Below are 17589 nucleotides of genomic sequence, written 5' to 3' on the forward strand. Positions count from 1 at the left end.
ATACAGACAACCCTTCTAATTTAAAAAAAAAAAAATGAAAGCTTCATGCTTGGAGGCTTGAGTTGTCTTGTTACATTTCAGAATTCTTTGATGATATTCAGCACTTCTTAAACACTTAGCTAAAACAGTATTTTGAGTTTTAGATATTTTTTTTTTGGTAGAGAACCAAATTAAGACTCATCTCCTTAAATAGAATTTGGAATATATTTCCCTTAATTTGAAGTAGTAAGAATGCAAGTTTCATGGTAGCAGAATTTCTTTTTTCCCACTTTCCAATAAAGAAAATTCATGTAGATCCAGAAATTTATATATTTTTCAAAAGGGCAACAACACTGTAGACTAAAGATAAAACTATAACCCAGTTTCCAAAGTAATGTCTACTAACTTTGTAAACCAGGAATAAAATTGGAAATGTAGCCTCTTAAAACACATGTGCTTTGCCCTTTAAGTCATAACAGTAAGCATACCCCAGGTCCAGCAGGCGAAGGCTAGTACAGTGTCATTCCTCAGGTCCCTAGGTCCAGGAAGAGACAGCCAAGTGCCCTGACACACAGGCAGCCAGAGCCCCTGAGAGTGATCTTAGGAGAAGGTAATACACACACACACACACACACACACACACTGTTCCTGGCACACCCTATATATTAAAAAGGTAACAAAGAGTGTCCATGTGGCAAATGAAAGAAAACAAAATCCAAAAGAAACAGAAAATAGTAAACAAAAGGGAAAGCAATAAAATTAGACATTAGTGATGACTAAGAAAATGTTTCAAATCCCTTTACTACGCAAAGATCAGGCAAAAAAATGTATAAAATAATCTTATACAACATAGAATATCCAAAAATGCATCTATATATACACACATGTAGATGCATATGTAGCTACGTATATACACATGCTTAAATGTGCATATGTAGGTGAATATGGGTGTGTATGTAATATGGATATTTATGTCTCTGATAAACATGCCCAAACAAAAGAAGTTTCAGTCTTAAATCTCAACCAAATAGAGTCCTTGTCTAATATAGACATAAAATGAATCAAAGGGAGTTACTTTTTAGTAAGTTTGTACTTATGAATCTAGGCACTGCTCAGGCTGGCATCAAAATTCATGAGTTAGATATGACCAGAAATGCAAAATAAATTAATACACTATATAGAACAGTTTATGACAGAAAAAGACAAAAATATAGGAATGATTACTGTAATAATGCTATTTATTGAACATATGGCAAACTTTAATCCCTATGACAGAATACACACCGAATGTGCTAGAAAACTTAAAACTAATTATATACTACAACACTAAGAATAGTCAGTAAACCACATTCTCTGCCAACACAAAATTTAAAATCTATTAATAAAAAAGAAAACAAAAATCCTCAAATACTTGAAATTTTTAAAGTACTCTTTTGATTAACTATCTTGTTCAAGGAAAAAGAAAAAAAAACTGAAAGAGGATTGAATATTTCATTAAAAATAAGTTTCATAATAAAACATATGAGCTGATGCCAAACTGTATTGAGATAAATTTATAGCTTTGTCTATTTTCATTATCTTACAACAAAGCAGAATATAATAATCCTAACCAAGAAGTCAGATGAAAGAAATATACTCTTATGATTTCCCTTCCCTAAGCCTCCTTAAAAAGGAAAAAGAATTCAGTCTGAGACTACTGATTATTGAAACAACAGATTTCATAAACAGGTATATTTCTACAGACAAGATGATCTGACAAATCTAATGAAGATTTTCAAAAGGGAAAATATACTCTAAAGATTTTTAATCAATGTAAAAGATAGAGAAAATAAATTCAATTCTTTGTTAATAAACTTGAAAATATGACTGATCTTCTGAAAGCATTCAATTATCACTTTTTTTTTACCTGAAATAAGAAGGAATTCTAATAGACAAAGAAAAAATAAAAGAAAAAAATCTAAACTAAGTTCTAGATGTAGATAATTTAATAAATAAATTCTTCCCAAAATACAAGTAGTTATACACTCTTCAAGAGCAAAGATAAAAGTAAACTGTTTCTCACTTCACACCATTGTTCCATAAAACCAAACCTGTTATTTATTACTTTCAAAACAGAAAATAATAAATCTTTCTCTTAGGACTATCAGTGTAAAAAAGAAGAAATAAAACCATGGGGAACTAAAATATCAAAGGTGTGTTAAAAAACTCATAATCAGAAATTATCTTGAAAATGCAAATATGGCTTAATAACAGGAAACCCAATAATCCAATATGGAAACACTAACAAAACTAAGCAATCAATCACCTCAATTGATGAAGAAGGGAAATTTGATAATATTCAACATCAACTCCTGATTTTTATCCTATTAATGCAATAAAAATAAAAATATAACTATTTAATAATGAAAATACCCATCCTAAATCCTAACCAACAATATGTAATCTGGAAATGTACCAAATGTACCAAAATACATACATAATATGGTAAAGTACCAAAAAAATTCCCCAATAAAGATTAGACAAGGGTGTTGGTAACAAGTACAAATATTGTTCTGGACATTCTAACAAGTAGTGACATAAAACACAAGGAAGGTAAGGATACTGGAGAGGACCAGATAAAGTCACCCCTATCAGCACATGATTCGACTCCCTATCAGAAAACTTGGAAGGATCAATGCTAAACAAAACAGTTAACTGTGTACAATCAAAATGAAAAGTTATAACAACAACAACAAAAAAAAAAAAAACAGAATTTTAACATCATGCTAAGTGAAATAAGTCAGATTCAGAAAATCAAGGACCAAATGTTTTCTCTCATATGTGGAAGCTGGGAGTGGGGGAGACAAGAAAGAAAAAAAACACCCATAAAAAAGAGGGGGGAGGAGGACCTCATGAAAATAAAAGACCAATAAAGAATAAAGGGATGTAGGTAAGGAAGGGAGGGTATAGGGAAGTACTAGGGAATGAAATCTACAAAATTCTGCTACATATAGTATGAATATACACAATGAATCCTGCAAATTACATAAAATATATAATGTACCAATTAAAATAACCAATATGTATATTTTTATACATAATGAGCCAATTAAAATAATAATAATAGGAAAGAGATCAGTAGAGTAGAACAAGTAGATTGAGGCGGAATGGAAGGTAAAGGAATGTACTAGGGAATGGGACTGATCAAATTATGTCCATGTACAAAAATGGCATAATAAAGCCCACTATGATGTATAATTATAATGCAACAAAAAAGTTTCCCACTTATCCAAAATTGAATAAACAAAACAGGAAATCATAGGTCACAATAGGAACAAAATATACTTTTAAATAACCTACAGTATAAATGCAAGGGGTCAACATAATGAAAACTACAAAACATTACCCCAAAATAAGAGGCTTGACTAAATAAAGAGATATGCTATGCTACTAGCTAGAAGATTGGCTATAGTAAAAATGCCATTGTTTTCCAAACAGGCATTTAAATTGGCAACTAAAAGTGAGAGCATTTAAAGTGAAGTATATGCATGCAGTGGGCACAACACCAAGAAAATTATACACATCATCTCCTGCAATCATAATAGGAATTCTGTGGTGTGACTATCCCCACTTAACAAATGAAGTACCAGGGCCCAGAGAGATGAAATGTGTTCATACAATGAAAGAGTGCAAGAGAAGAAAGAGGCTGAGCAAATATTTTGTCCTGGTGTGCTATTTTTTAAAGAGGGATAAGAAAGAGAATCATAATGAAAGGAAGGGATTTTTTTATAAAGAAGAGTAAATTAATCCCATCAGAAAATAGTATAATATAGTTGTCATAAGTCAAAATTATAGAGCAAAATACATGATATGGTCCAAAGGAAAAAAAAATAAATTAATGTATTCAATTAGTTAACTCAGAAAGGCATGTAAGGAAAAACATTCACATACAAACTACATATAAATTACTGAACGTGAGCCCATGAAAGAATTTGTTTTTACTCCCTATGCTATATCCTCAGATATGTGGTTAGTGTAAAACTCACATATTATTGGCTCAATAAATAGTTGACAAGGGAATTTATGAAGGAAACAACATAATTAATTTGGTCTTAAAGCTTAATAAAAATTAGACTGCAACAACTGCATAGCTATTTGTGAGAAAAAGTAAATTCAACACCTCACCTCAAACTTTCATTCCAGATGGGTAACTGATTATTGTCTAAGAGCATAAATGAGAAATAAGAAGTTATTAAGGAAAGACGAATTAAAGTGTATCTAAAAACCAAATGAAAGGCAGATTACCGAAATACCCTCCACAAAGGAACACTATCCTTTCTATATTAGTGATTAATAAGCAGAACCAAAATGTCAATAGAAATATGAGAAAAGGACATTTGAACACACACAGACACACACATTCATCCTCACAAGCAATCACAAAGGATCAAATTACATATCATCTCAGCTATTAGACAGTTTAAATCACCCAGACCCTTTGCCCAGTAACATTTCTATTGTAAAAATCATCACCAACTTCAAGGTTATAAAAATGAAGATATTCAAGCCATAACACTTACAAACTGAAGTCATAAAGTTTCTAGGAGAAAAGCAGAGAACAATGATGCTTTCCAAAGTAGAAAGCTCCCAATCGCAAATCAGTGATTAATCCAATAACACAATTTGAGGAAATCAAAGACTGTCCTGTACTTCTCCTGTACTGTCCACTTGATGAGTGCTAGGATTTTGAAGATGGCAGAAAAATGTAAAAATGTTCATAAATAAATCTTTCTTTAAATAATTCTAAGAACTTTACTGAATAAGACAATTACTTGGGAATGCCTTCCAATGTTCGTTTTTTGTTTTCAGGCACTGGGGATTGAATCTAGGGGTGCTTTATCACCAAGCTACAAAAGAGCCCTTGTTTATTTTTATGTTTATCGTGAGACAGATTCTTGCTACGATGTTCCTGAGGCTGCCTCAAACTTGCGATCCTCCTGACATTAGCCTCCCAAGCCATGTGCACCATCGTGTCCAGTTTAAAGTTTACTTTTTGAAAAACCTGTATGCATTACTAATGCATACACAGAGGAAACACTCTGCCCACTAAAGCTCTTGTAAGACCTCTGTGAAAGTGACTCTTCAGTTGGGTATTAGTGTCATTGCCAACTTTAAGATTTCACTGGGTCCTCCCTCCCAGTTCAGTTTGGAATGGAAAGCACCATTCATGCTCAGCATCTAATATTTACTTTCTGTCGTTGCTAATGTAGTAATCTATCCATGGTCTTATAATGAATAAATTACAAGTGCTAATGTAATTTAACAGCCTCCAGCTTATCACCTAATTAAGGGACCTTTTAAAAGTCCAAACACATATGCACGGGCTTCCCTCTGTCCTAACTCAAGGAACTCTAGATTATTACTTAAATGTCCTTTTTTGTTCCTTGCTTAGAATATCACTATTGCCTTTTCCTTAGTATGGAACAACCATTTAATTGCTCAGTAGCCACACTCATTATTGCAAACACTTCCCCCTTTCCTAGATGAAAATAAGCCATTTTTCCTGTAGCTTCTCTTTAAGACAGTGGTTTTCAACCTTAGCTGTACATTGAAATCACCTGGGAAACTAAGATTATACCCCCAGAGGCTGATTTAATTAGTTGGTGGTATAACCTGGATAATGGGATTTTTTAAAAGCTCTCCAGGTGGTTCTAACATGCAGCCAAAGATAAGAATCATAATTTTTCTTAAGAAAGGAAATCATATAAAAACCTTTAGGCAGTCTGAATACAGTGATCATAAAATGTAAGAGATTTGGGACAATAATTCCACAATGTAATGCTTACCTACTCTTCAAATTCTAGGGAATATGTCCTTTGTCCCAAGGATATGTCTACTTTTTACCATCATTAGTTCTTTTCCTGCCTAAAAACTGAAATAGCATCATGAGTATGCAATCCACCTCTTACTTCCTAATCAAATAAGGTCTAATTAATTTGAAATGCATTTAAGTAGCACCACAATTCAAAAGTAGCCTGCTTCATAGGTTACAATATCTGGTAGGATTTTTCCACTCCAAATTTCCATACTTTATCACCTGGCCATCAGTTTAATCACTTTTGTTTTGAATGTCTTTAATGACCTACAAACTATGTTGTTTATCTCAGGAGACTACAAATGAAGCTGTTTCCATTTGAAACAAAACAAAAAGAAAGAGAACATACAATTTTAATATTTTATTTCACTTTAAAAGTAGTCATCATATATCAAAACAACAGCTAACTTCATTTTTGAACTAAAGAAGCAGACAGCAATATCAATTAATCCATTTGAGTTCTCATTAGCACAACTCATTTCACCAAACTAGGTGCTGTGGTCTTAGTTGCTTGTTGCTTCACCTGATTCGTCTAACCCTCCACAAGTGTCCTCTCTCTGAGATATTATTTATTTATTTTGCATTACAATTCTGAAAACACCATTATACAATAATTCATCATATCTCTGATTATATATAAGGTATGTTGACACCAAATTCACATCTTCATACATGAATTTAAGTCCTGCCTGAGGACTTTCTTTAATGCCTCGCTTCAGACTCATTCCCCAAAGGACAAGGTATTCCCTTATCAGAGAATAAATGATCCTATCTCCCTCAGAGTGTGGCTTTTTAGACTACTACCAAGTTGGTTGGAAACCTGCAGGCAAAAAAGGCATACTGTGGGGTTTCAATGCTATTTTCTTGCCTCTGAGGTCTGGTACTGACAGTAGGAAGATGTATTTGAAGTCATCAGTTCCATACCAATAGGTATGTCCTTTTTTATGGTTTTCTTTAGAAGGATAGTGTGAGCCCTGGAGTTCTCAGAATATGTTTTAGGAACACTGGTTTCCAAAGAGTGAGAGACATTTTTATTTTGCCTTTATATTATCTTTCCTCTACACTAATTCTTTGAGACATTAACTAAATATAGGCTTGTGTGTATCCTAACATGTAGTAAGTTCTTATATGACATGCACTATGCTAAGAACATTCAGCACCAGGCCACAGATGTGTTTTAAGCTTCAAAGGTAAGGCAACATACCACTCAGTACAATGGCTGTAAGAAAAGTGATCCCAGCCTTTGCAAATCTATAGTTCATTTATTATAAAGTTGGCTCTTTCCCTGAGCTCCTGAGTGTGGGAATAACCTAAGCAGTCAGAAGACTTGGGAGTGGGGGGAGGGGGGACTACTATTTCCAAAGTGAGAGAAAGGGGTGACTTTACTGAACAGGTTGAATAACTCTTATCTGAAATGCTTGATGGGACCAGACATGTTTCAAGGTTTGGTTTTGTTTTGTTTTGGTAGTGTGTGTGTGTGTGTGTGTGTGTGTATATCAAGATATACTCAAGAGTCAGGTATAGTGGCATATGCCAATAATCCCAGCAGTTCGGGCAGCTGATACAGGAGGATCGCAACAAAGCCAACCTCAGCAACTTAGCCAGGCCCTAAGAAAGTTGGCAAAACACTGTCTCAAACTAAAAATAAGATAAAAATGGCTGGGGAATATGGCTTAGGGTTTAAGGGCCCCTGGGTTCAACCCTGGTACCAAAAGAAAAGTATCTTGGAGATGGGACCCAAGTCTAGATATAAAATTCATTTGTTTTTTATATACTTTATACACGTAGACAAAAGGTAATTTTATACAATATTTTTAGTGTGCCTGTGTTTTGACTGTGACTGGTCAGATGACATCAGGCCTGAAATTTTCCATTTGTCAACATTCAGATAGTTTCAGACTTTGAAAGATTTTGGATTTTCAGATTATTGATGCTCAACCTTTATAATATTCGGATGAGAGAATTGGAGGCAAAAAGAAAATCACTGCATATTATTTTACTCAATACTATTTTTCCTAATGCTCTCCTGCAGATCAATTTTACCTAGGAAAATTTTCTGCAGCTTCACAGTATTATTTGTATATACTTCTCAAACTCAGAATTATCAAGGAAAATTATGCAAAGCGGTAGGAGTCATTATATAAAATGGTTTACTTAATAAGGCACATTTCCTGTGCCTTAATAAGGCGGCGCAGGAAATAATAATAAGACACAATTGCAATACACATAGAAATGTAAAGAACATGAGCATGTGAACCGTATGGAAAGTTATTAGGAGACATGTTAATCTTTTTAATGCCCTCTTCATTTTTTCTAGTTAAAAAATTAATAGTTGGCTCTTTTCCAACTTTACTTTTACTAATATAAACAAAAATAATGAAAAGAGAAATCATTGACTACAAACTTATAGACCTGGTTAACCCAAATTATGATCACTTTAAGTAACATGCACCATAAACGTGGTTTTTAATTCAGACTGGCAACTGGCAAATATACCTCCGTAAGAGAATATTCTTAACCCCTTCTATGTTGACCATTTTGCTTATCATAGTGTCCCTACCTTTTAACCTCCAAGGACCCTTTTATAATTTTTCCCCAGGTTCTTAATGATTTCAATAATTGCCTTTATTAAGTATACATGGTACGCTTCACTATGATATTGTTGTTCTTGATTCAACACTAATCCCACCTTTTCCAATGATCTAAAGTCTTGCAAACTTCATAACTGTTAGCACTCTGATGGCATAAAGTTAATCAAGGAAAATAAGTAAGCACTGGGGCTTATAAGCACTATTTACCATTGAAAACAGTTTGTGATGGCTGTGACTTCATACTCCTATCATGCATGCAGCCCTGGATATGTTCACTTGGACAGTGTCACCACAGTATGGTGCTCTCACATTATCTAGCCCATATTCACCCCGGGATGGAGAGAATCAGAGGGCATGACCAGCATAAGCTGACATTTCTTACTCTTCCAAGTTGAAATAGCCTGGCCAAAAGCAAAGAAATACATATTTTTAGTTAATTTTGTGTTTAATGATATTAATCTCTCAAACAGTTTCTGGACACAATTCTTATTAGTTTTGTGGGCCATTTTAGACAAGCGAAAAAATAAAATAAAACTGTGGCTCAGCTCTTGTTCATAAAGCCATCCAGCCCTACAATAAAAGGGCTTTGATGAGAATCCTGAGTCCTGGTCTCCAGGGTAAAACTCTTCTTCTCTGTGATTAATTTCCTTCACTTACAAAATGAGGACCCTTTCAGATCTCAGTTTCTGAGTCTCCAAATTCTCAAAGTTGGGAGAAGTGAGTAAGCAGCAATACACATTTCAATGACAACAATTTAAGCTATTAAATCTTTTTACTGGATGTCTGATGACTTCTAGATACAGAATAAAAATATACAATGGATTAGTGATTTTGCAATTATCCTGTTATGTCTTTTATGTAACCCAACTGTATAATTCAAGATTTAAAGTAAGTTTTTGGCATTAATTATTGGCTTGTGCGTCAAATTCACATGAACATAGTTAAATTCCCATTTCATTTTGTCCTAGGAGGAAACCTGACTGCCAAGAATTGCTACAGCTCCCTTTAGCAAGCAGCATGCTTTGTAAAAAGAAAAAAGAAAGTGGAGGGGCCTTTTGAATAAGTCTTGAATACAATCCTTGCATTGCTATATGGCCTTCCCCTTAATAAAAATTTAAAAATTCATTAAAATTCATCTGATTATGCTTGATAGTCTCAACATTTAGAAAACAAACATTTTTAAGCATTAAAATATTTTTGCACAGAATATATGTGGAGCCTTGTTTCTTTTTTGAAGTTTGGAGTTATTTTTGGTAATCTCTAGATAAGGTTATATCAATAGTCTCCTCAGTAGTACTGTGAATGCACCTGGTTACCAATTCAAATAATTTCTGGAGAAACAAACATTCTATTTGAACAGAAGTCAGAGAGATCTACACTATTTGAACAACTAAGGGAGACTCTCCAATAACAAAAAAGCAACAAGTACTCACAGTACAAGTCAACTACTAGTAAGCAACTTTTTGCAAAAGCATATTCAAGCATAATGTTCCAAATAGAAACAGATTTGATTCTACTGAACATTGGTTTTGGACTTAAACACACTAAAAACAATCTTAAGTATAATACAAAGGGTAAAAGTGAAGGCTGGTTGACTCTCCAATACTATGCATGGGCTGATACTACAAAATAAATGTGAAAACTATACTTAAGAATAACTACTAAAGTAGGTAGCTGTTTGACCTAGAGTTGAGAAGATGCAATGGGTGAGTACCTGGGAACAGACTAAGCTCAAGCAACAAATAAGGACATACGGTCTCATCTAGGAGTGGAGTAGCAGGCTTACAAAAAAAAAAAAAAAAAAGAAAGAAAAAGAAAAAGAAAAAAAAAATAGGCATTCAACACTGACCTGAGGAATGGTGGCTCCTGTTGTGCCAAATGGTTTGGTCTGGGAAATGCTACTCTGAATTATTTCTCTGCTCCAACATGAGATGTAGGCCTAGAGGATTTCAAGATCTCTAAAGCTCTGTCTGTGAACTCCCTAAAGGGTTGGGTTACCTGAAGGATCTATGTGATTAGCCTTCTTCTGTTGAGAAGCACCCATAAAACACTTCAAGAGAATAAAGAAATCCAAAAGAGCTGTTCACTTTGTGCCTTCCCCACTTAGTACTGGGGAATGAACCCAGGGTACTTGACCACTATACTATGTCCCCAGCCCTTTTTTATATTTCTTTATTTTGACATAGTCTCACTAAATTTCTCAGGTTGGCCTTGAACTTGCAATCTTCCTGCCTTAGACTCCTGAGTTGCTGAGATTGCAGGTGTGTACCCCACAGTCTGTGCCTGTTTGTAAAGGTTTCAAAGAACAGTTAATATAAAATCTATCATCTTAGAAAATTCTATGTAGTACAGTGTTGTTAATTACACCAAACTCAATGAGTTGTATTCACTAAACATATACAGCATTTTCCATTTATCATACCTCAATAAAAAACATGCTGGGTAAATGGAGTTCAGAAGGTTTTGGGAGGAGGTGGGGGACTGTTAGAAAGGGGTGGGGAGACTACATTTACTCCCACCTACAGTTATATTTCCAAAGTCAATTCAAAGGATATCCAAAACCTCAGAGAAATGCTTCACATTCTGAATTTACTACTACAGAAAATTTTTAATAAAGGACTGTGCATCTAGGTATGCCTTGAGCAAACTACAATCTCTCTGGTTCTCCTGCTCTTGCCACAAACTAAAGGAACTGTTACCGAATTTTACAAAACCTTCCAGGTTCAGCATTCTATTAAAAAGATTTCCTAGACAGTTTCTATTGTAAACATTTATCCAATTATGGCAATTGGAGTCATTACCTTTGTCTACATAGAGCATCAGACCCCTGGGGTCTTGTTTCAAAACTCAAGTTGGCAAACATTTCTCCTGATACAAACTCCTTCTCTTTGTGTGGAAAGAGCCCAAAACAAAGCAATTGCACCAATCCATTATTTTTCATCAATAGTGGGTTTCAGCAGGCCTGTCCAGGCCAGGAATTACTTACCTACAGCCACTCTACAAAGCTGTACCTTCTACAGTGTTTGCATTTGATGTCCTGGCTATATGACAACACAGATAACTTATAAATTTAACTTTGTTTTTTTTTTTTTTTTTATTTACCAAGGAAAATTCTACCCTTTCCTAGTGAAGATCTCTCTACCTAACAGAAGAGTGCTCAGACTCCACCTGTTTCACTTAGCTAAGCACTCATTCTGACCCACAGCAAAGCCCAGTTCCAGCAACACCACACCAGGCTAGGTGAACAGGATGCACCACTGCAGGTAGAAATTGAAGTTGATGGGAGTTGCATTCTAATCCGACCATAGCCCAGCCAGCTCAGATGCAACTACTGCAGGGTGGCCACTGTAGGTCCGTCTGTCTGGGTTACAAGGGTGGTGAAGCTGTCAGCGCGGGTCACAGGGATATGTATCCGTTGCAGCCTCATACCCGGCACACGAAAGCACTGTCTTGCCCCAAAGATTCCCTTGTCCCCAAAGACTAACAAAAATATAGTATATCCTGCCGTTTGCAGAGGACGGAGGCAGGTGCCCTGGAGCTCTCCCAAGAGAAACCCCGGGAAGAAGTGGCAGTAGGAGGCACCCGGTCCCGCAACTCACCTTCTGCTGCCTCCGGGCCATGTCAGTGGGCTGCTTGGCGTTGAAGGGGTAAGCGATGCACCTCACCACGAAGACATAGAGCTGCAGGCGGATCCTGCGCTCCTGCTCTTCGTCCAACTGTCTTTCGGGCTCGTCTCGCCCCTCGCTGAGCACAGAGGGGCTCGGGCTTACGGGTCTGGCTGCGCCGCCGCTGCCCGAGCGCCCCGGCGCGTCCCGCCGCCCTTCCCGAGCCGGGGCCGGTGGCGCTCGCTGGGAGCCGCCGGCCGCCACCAGCACATCGCGGCTCTCCTCTTCCAGCCCCTCGTCCGACTCCTCTTCGCTGGAAGACGGGTCCAGCATGGTTCTAGGGGAGCCCCGCCGCTTGGATCGTCGCCCCCAGGCGTCTCACCCGCGGCAGCTGCACCCGCGGGTTCGAGGGAGCCGCGGTGCTGGCAGCAGCGGCCTCAGAGCGAAAGGGAAACTGGCCAGGGCTTTCCGGACACGTCGAGTTAGATACAGGAGTGTTTCCTACCACCAGGGCGAAAGGGGCGGGCAGGAGCCGGAGGAGGACCGGGAGGGGGGAGAAGGGGAGCAGCCGGGATTGAATAGGCGGAGTTAGCGTTGGGGGTGAGCCTTAGCTCCTCGGGAATTGCTTGGCCATCCCGGAACGCGCCGGCCCTGTGGTCCCTCAGAGCCCGAAGGCAGAGTGGCCGCGCGCCCCGGCGCAGGTGGGGAACCTGTGGCGCCTACAACAAGCAACACGTGGAATGGAATGTTGAGGAGCGGGCACGGGGCCGTGGAGTGCGCGTGCGCGTGCCGCCACCGCGGCCGGGGCCCAGGTGCCTGGGCGCCAGGGAGCACAGTTTGCAAAGGCAGGGAGTGGCTGCGTGGCGGGGCTAGGTGAGCGCCCACCTGCGGCTGCTAGGACTGCGGTGACCCCACCACCCTTCACCTCTCTATACGCACTGCTACACGCTTTCTGAGGAGATTGGAGTGGGGTTGGGGGCGGGGAGGGCAACTCTCCGACCTGAACATAATGCCCAGAGTTGAACCTGAGCGCAAAAAAAGTGAGACCAGGACCGTTCACTTCAAAAATATAGTTTCGACGAGATTGAAAAGTCTCTCTCCGTTCTCTGTTGCTGTTCGATGCTCAGTTGAAGTGCCAATTATAAAAGTCAGGGGCACGTACATAAAAAGAAGAGAGGAGAAAGAGGCTTTTTGAAGTGTTTAATTTCTGCAGACAAGACAGATTTTATAGTTGCGAAATGACACCGATTCAGCTCAAACACAGCTCGATTATTTTCTGGGTTGGGATACGATTGACTCAATACAGTTTGTATAGTGTGGACATTCAACAAATATTTGAGCGCCTGCCGGCTGTTCAGCGCTGTTAGCCTTTGGCCAAGCTGGAGGTGGATTGGGGCACACAATATACAGTCGCTGTCATTTCTGGCCTCAAGTGGGCGTCTTGTAGCTGCACCTGAAGCCTGCCTTTTCTGCGCAGATTTCTCAGTGCCAGAACCACCTAGCAGTTTCTTTTTGAGATTCTGTTACTTGTGTCCTTAGTCCTGACAAGAGGGGGAAATAAGCAAAGCGCATTCACCACGCAGCAGAGCGAGTGTGCAGAGGGCCAGACTAGAAGAGAGGTGATGAAGCTCAGTGAAAGTAACACAGGACAGCTCTGAGCTGCTCTGACACATGGCCAAATAGCAGTTTTAGCTTTTTCAGACCACTTCAGTAGTTAGGTACACAAAGAAAGGCTTTTCTTCCACTTTTGCTAACATTCTCCCTAGATGGGGAAAGATGAGAAATTTACTCTTGGAGAGCCTTACTTACATGTCAGTGCTTAACTGGTCCCTTAGTGACAAAAGGTCTTCACTAAGGCCTGGCACCAAGCTGATGGCCACCTGCCAAGGAAGGGAAATCTTAAAAACCCATGTATTTAATGACGAGTGTTTTATTTATGGCAAGGTAAACAATAAATAGCAATCTTACTCATTTAGGTCCAAATATCTAATACTTATTAGTTCACAAAGCTCTATAAAATTATTTATCTAATAATGTCACCAAAGTAATCGTCCAAATCAGGTGATACTATTATTATGAGTGCCCTTTGTGCCAGATTTTGCACTAAGCTCTTTACACACATTATCTGTTATTTATTTTTAGTTCCATTGTACAGATAAGGAACCTGAGGTTATGAACCCTGAACTAGTGGAACAGGGATTCAGCACAGTTCCTTAGTTCAAATAGTAGCCTTTTCTACTGCCTTGGTAACAGTCAGTGTATTAAATATGTTTATTAGAGTGATAATTAAAATAAGAATTCAATTTCTAGGGACATAAGACTACAACTTAAATATATTTTATTTACTTCATTGTCCTTCCTTTTCTTTCCATTTGAAAGTATATTTTCAGTATCTTATTAAATAATCACTACTACTTGATTGTTAGCTTATTTTTTTCTTCCTATCAAAAATGGTTACAGGGATGGGGGTTGTAGAGCACTTTCTTCACATGTGGGAGGCCCTGGGTTTGATCCTCAGCACCACATAAAAAAACAAATAAATAAAAATAAAGATATTGTGTCCATCTATAACTCAAACAAATTTTAAAATAAAAAAGATAAGAGCATGTTTTTTAAAAAAAAGATTACAAATCAAAAATCTTCAAAGCCTTGAGAACACCATGGGAAATCATATAATAATTTTTAAAATAACATATAGAGCTTGGCACAGTGATGCACACCTATAATCCCAGTGGCTCGGGAGACGGAAACAGGAGGATCATGAGTTCAAAGTCAGCCTCAGCAATGGCAAGGTGCTAAGCAACTCAGTGAGACCCTGTCTCTAAACAAAATACAAAACAGGGCCAGGGATGTGGTTCAGTGGCCAAGTTCCCCTGGGTTCAATCCCTGGTAACTCTTCCCCCTGCAAAAATTAATTAATTCATTAATTAATTAAATATAGAGAGTTTTCTCCAGGAAGATGAAAATAGTTTAAGTAGTATAATTTGAGGGGTTGGGGTTGTGGTTCAGTGGAAGATAGAACCCAATGTGCGCAGCACTAGGTTCTATCCTCAGCACCATATAATAAATAAATAAATAAATAAATAAATAAATAAATAAAAAGTATTATGTCCATTTATAACTAAAAACAAAATTAAAAAGAGGTATAATTTAAATACTCAAAAGATAATAAAGAGAATATTTAAGGGTTTTCATTAATTAAACATATTGCTTAAGAAACTAACATACATTGAAGCCATACTAATATAGCTTGCAGAACAAGATACAGTTCTTAAGAACTTTACAGGTTAAGGAATGACAAATGATGGCTGGTGTTGTGGCTCAGCGGTAGAGTGCTTGCCTAATGCTTGTGAAGCACTGGGTTTGATCCTTAGCACAACATAAAAAATAATTAAAAATAGTATGTCCATATACAACTAAAAATATTTTAAAGAGGAATGACAAATGAGAAAAATATTTATTTTAAATAATCAGTAGATTGCAATGCAATGCTTGTTTTAATAACTGGGGAGATAATGGTAATACTTTGAAGAAATAGCTCCTTCAGGAGACAGTAAGGGAAAACTTCCAGGATTCTTGACATGTCTTAAGGAGCAATTCCAAACTGTTGAGGTGAAGGCACTATAGACAGGAGACAGCATTTGCAAGGGAGGAAATTATTTGCCACATTTTGAGAACTACAAGTACACTGGCCTGAAGTGATGGATCCACATAAAAATGTGGGAGATGAGACCAGTGAACAGGCAAGAATGGACTTTGTAAGTCAACCCTTGGAATTTAAACCATATCCTGAAGAAAATGGGAGTCTATATAAGGGATCTAAGTAAAGTAAGACTACCATCCTGTGTAAATGTTAAAGACTCAGTCTGAAGCAATTTGAGGGCAGTGAAGCCAGGGGCAATTTACCAAGAGAAGATTAGTAAAGAAATCTGGGGGGAAAGTAATGAGGGCTTTTATTCAGAACAGGGAACAAGAGAAGGAGGAATGCTTAAGAGATGGAAAGAGAAATTAACAGTTTATTTATGAGGAGCTGGGAAATACTGAAGATTACATAGAATATACTCCCTAGGATATAGTAACTTGATTAATATTAGATAAAATATGGACTTTTAGAAGATAAGTAGGTTTGGAGAAGCATCAAATCTTTGAGGAGCTAATGCACCATGTCAGAGAAATTCTACACATAGTTGGAAATGCAAACCTGTCATGCAAATCTGTATTAAAAAAAAAAAAATCATCACCAGGCCTGGGGTTGTGGCTCTGTAGTGAAGTGCTCACCCTAGCAAGTGCGAGGCCCTGGGTTCGATCCTCAGCACCACATAAAAATAAATAAAGATATTGTGTCTAGCTACAACTAAAAAATAAATATTAAAAAAAAATCAACTACTGCTGGTGGATAAAGTTACAGGTGTGAATGATAAGTACAGAAATTATGTGTTCAGAATGAGAATGGGGGCCAAAGATGGAACTCTGGGGAATTATTCTTTCCTTTCTTCCAATTAAGGAATGGTTTGAAGCAAAGGAACCTGAAATGAAGACCTATTAATAGAAATCAGTTCTGTCCTAATAATTTTAAATAAAGTTTTCAATTTTGTGCTATGTTCTTGCAAAAGGTATACCTTATATAGTTACTTTTCACATCATTATTTCCAACAATATTAATTGATTGGTGCTCTGGAGTAATTGATTAAATAATGCCTAACATAAGATTTTGATTTGTACCATTTCAAAAACACACACAATATACTTGAACTTATTCAGTGATTCATTTTTACTTTTGTAAAGGTGAGTATAAAAACAAATTGAGGTTATACTGATTTTAATGAAACACCTTGAATGCTAAGGAAAGATGAAGGCACAGTACTAAAATAAAATATAAAATGTGTTTTAGCAATGGTTTTTAAGGAAACAGGTGTGGGACCTGAATACCTTATGTGGGCTATCTTCTGGTTGAGAATTGATTTGCACATTTGACCTTAAAGGGAAGTACTAATTCTTTCACTAAGACATTTTGGTGCATCTGCTATAAGCTATGCACTACTCTAAAGATTAAAAACAATAAAATATAGCTCCTAAGAAAATAAACACAAACTAATAATTGTGCTGTAGTAGAACAATATATGGTCTGTGGTGTTAGAGAAAAAAAAATTCTCAAAATACCCCTTAAGTGTTTTGGAAATGGCCAGTCTCTTTTATAGTATAATTATAACTAAAACTATTTTACAACAGAGAGAAATGTTTTCACATCAAGTGAGAGGATCAGGGATCAGTTTTGCAATACATATGTGGTGCTAAAAACTAAAAACAGGAATATGTGTTTACAGATATAAGATAAAGATTTTGAAATGCAAAGGTGAGTATTTATATATTATGAGGAAATATTTTCATTTTATAATCATCTTGAAAGCCTCTTTTAAACCCCCTTTTTTCCCTTTACTTTTTCCTTTTCTCCACCAGTTAGAACATTTTACAACATTTTACAAGTAATGGGTGAAAATTTATGCAGAAAATTTGTACAAATTGACCAGTAAATGAGCAGTATACACACACACACACACAC

At 37.0% G+C, this 17589-nt stretch overlaps 1 protein-coding gene across 8 annotated transcripts in view; it reads right to left on the reverse strand.

Annotated features, from left to right (window-relative positions):
- Cadps2 (calcium dependent secretion activator 2) overlaps positions 1-12721 on the reverse strand; it is a 521519-nt gene extending 508798 nt beyond the window's left edge. For 4 of the 8 annotated variants that reach the window (XM_046422408.2, XM_046422403.2, XM_046422402.2 and 1 more), the window contains exon 1: positions 12024-12721. In XM_046422408.2, coding sequence (XP_046278364.1) covers positions 12024-12362 — 339 coding nt within the window. In that variant the 5' untranslated portion in view covers positions 12363-12721. The remainder of the gene's footprint in view (positions 1-12023) is intronic. The other 4 variants (XM_046422407.2, XM_046422406.2, XM_046422405.2 and 1 more) reach the window with 1 other exon arrangement.
- Positions 12722-17589: the final 4868 nt, after the last annotated feature.

Source organism: Marmota monax, unplaced genomic scaffold, assembly GCF_021218885.2.
Source record: "Marmota monax isolate L192 unplaced genomic scaffold, Marmota_monax_Labrador192_F-V1.1 WCK01_AAM20220418_F8-fsc00027, whole genome shotgun sequence".
NCBI classification, from domain to species: Eukaryota; Metazoa; Chordata; class Mammalia; order Rodentia; family Sciuridae; genus Marmota; species Marmota monax.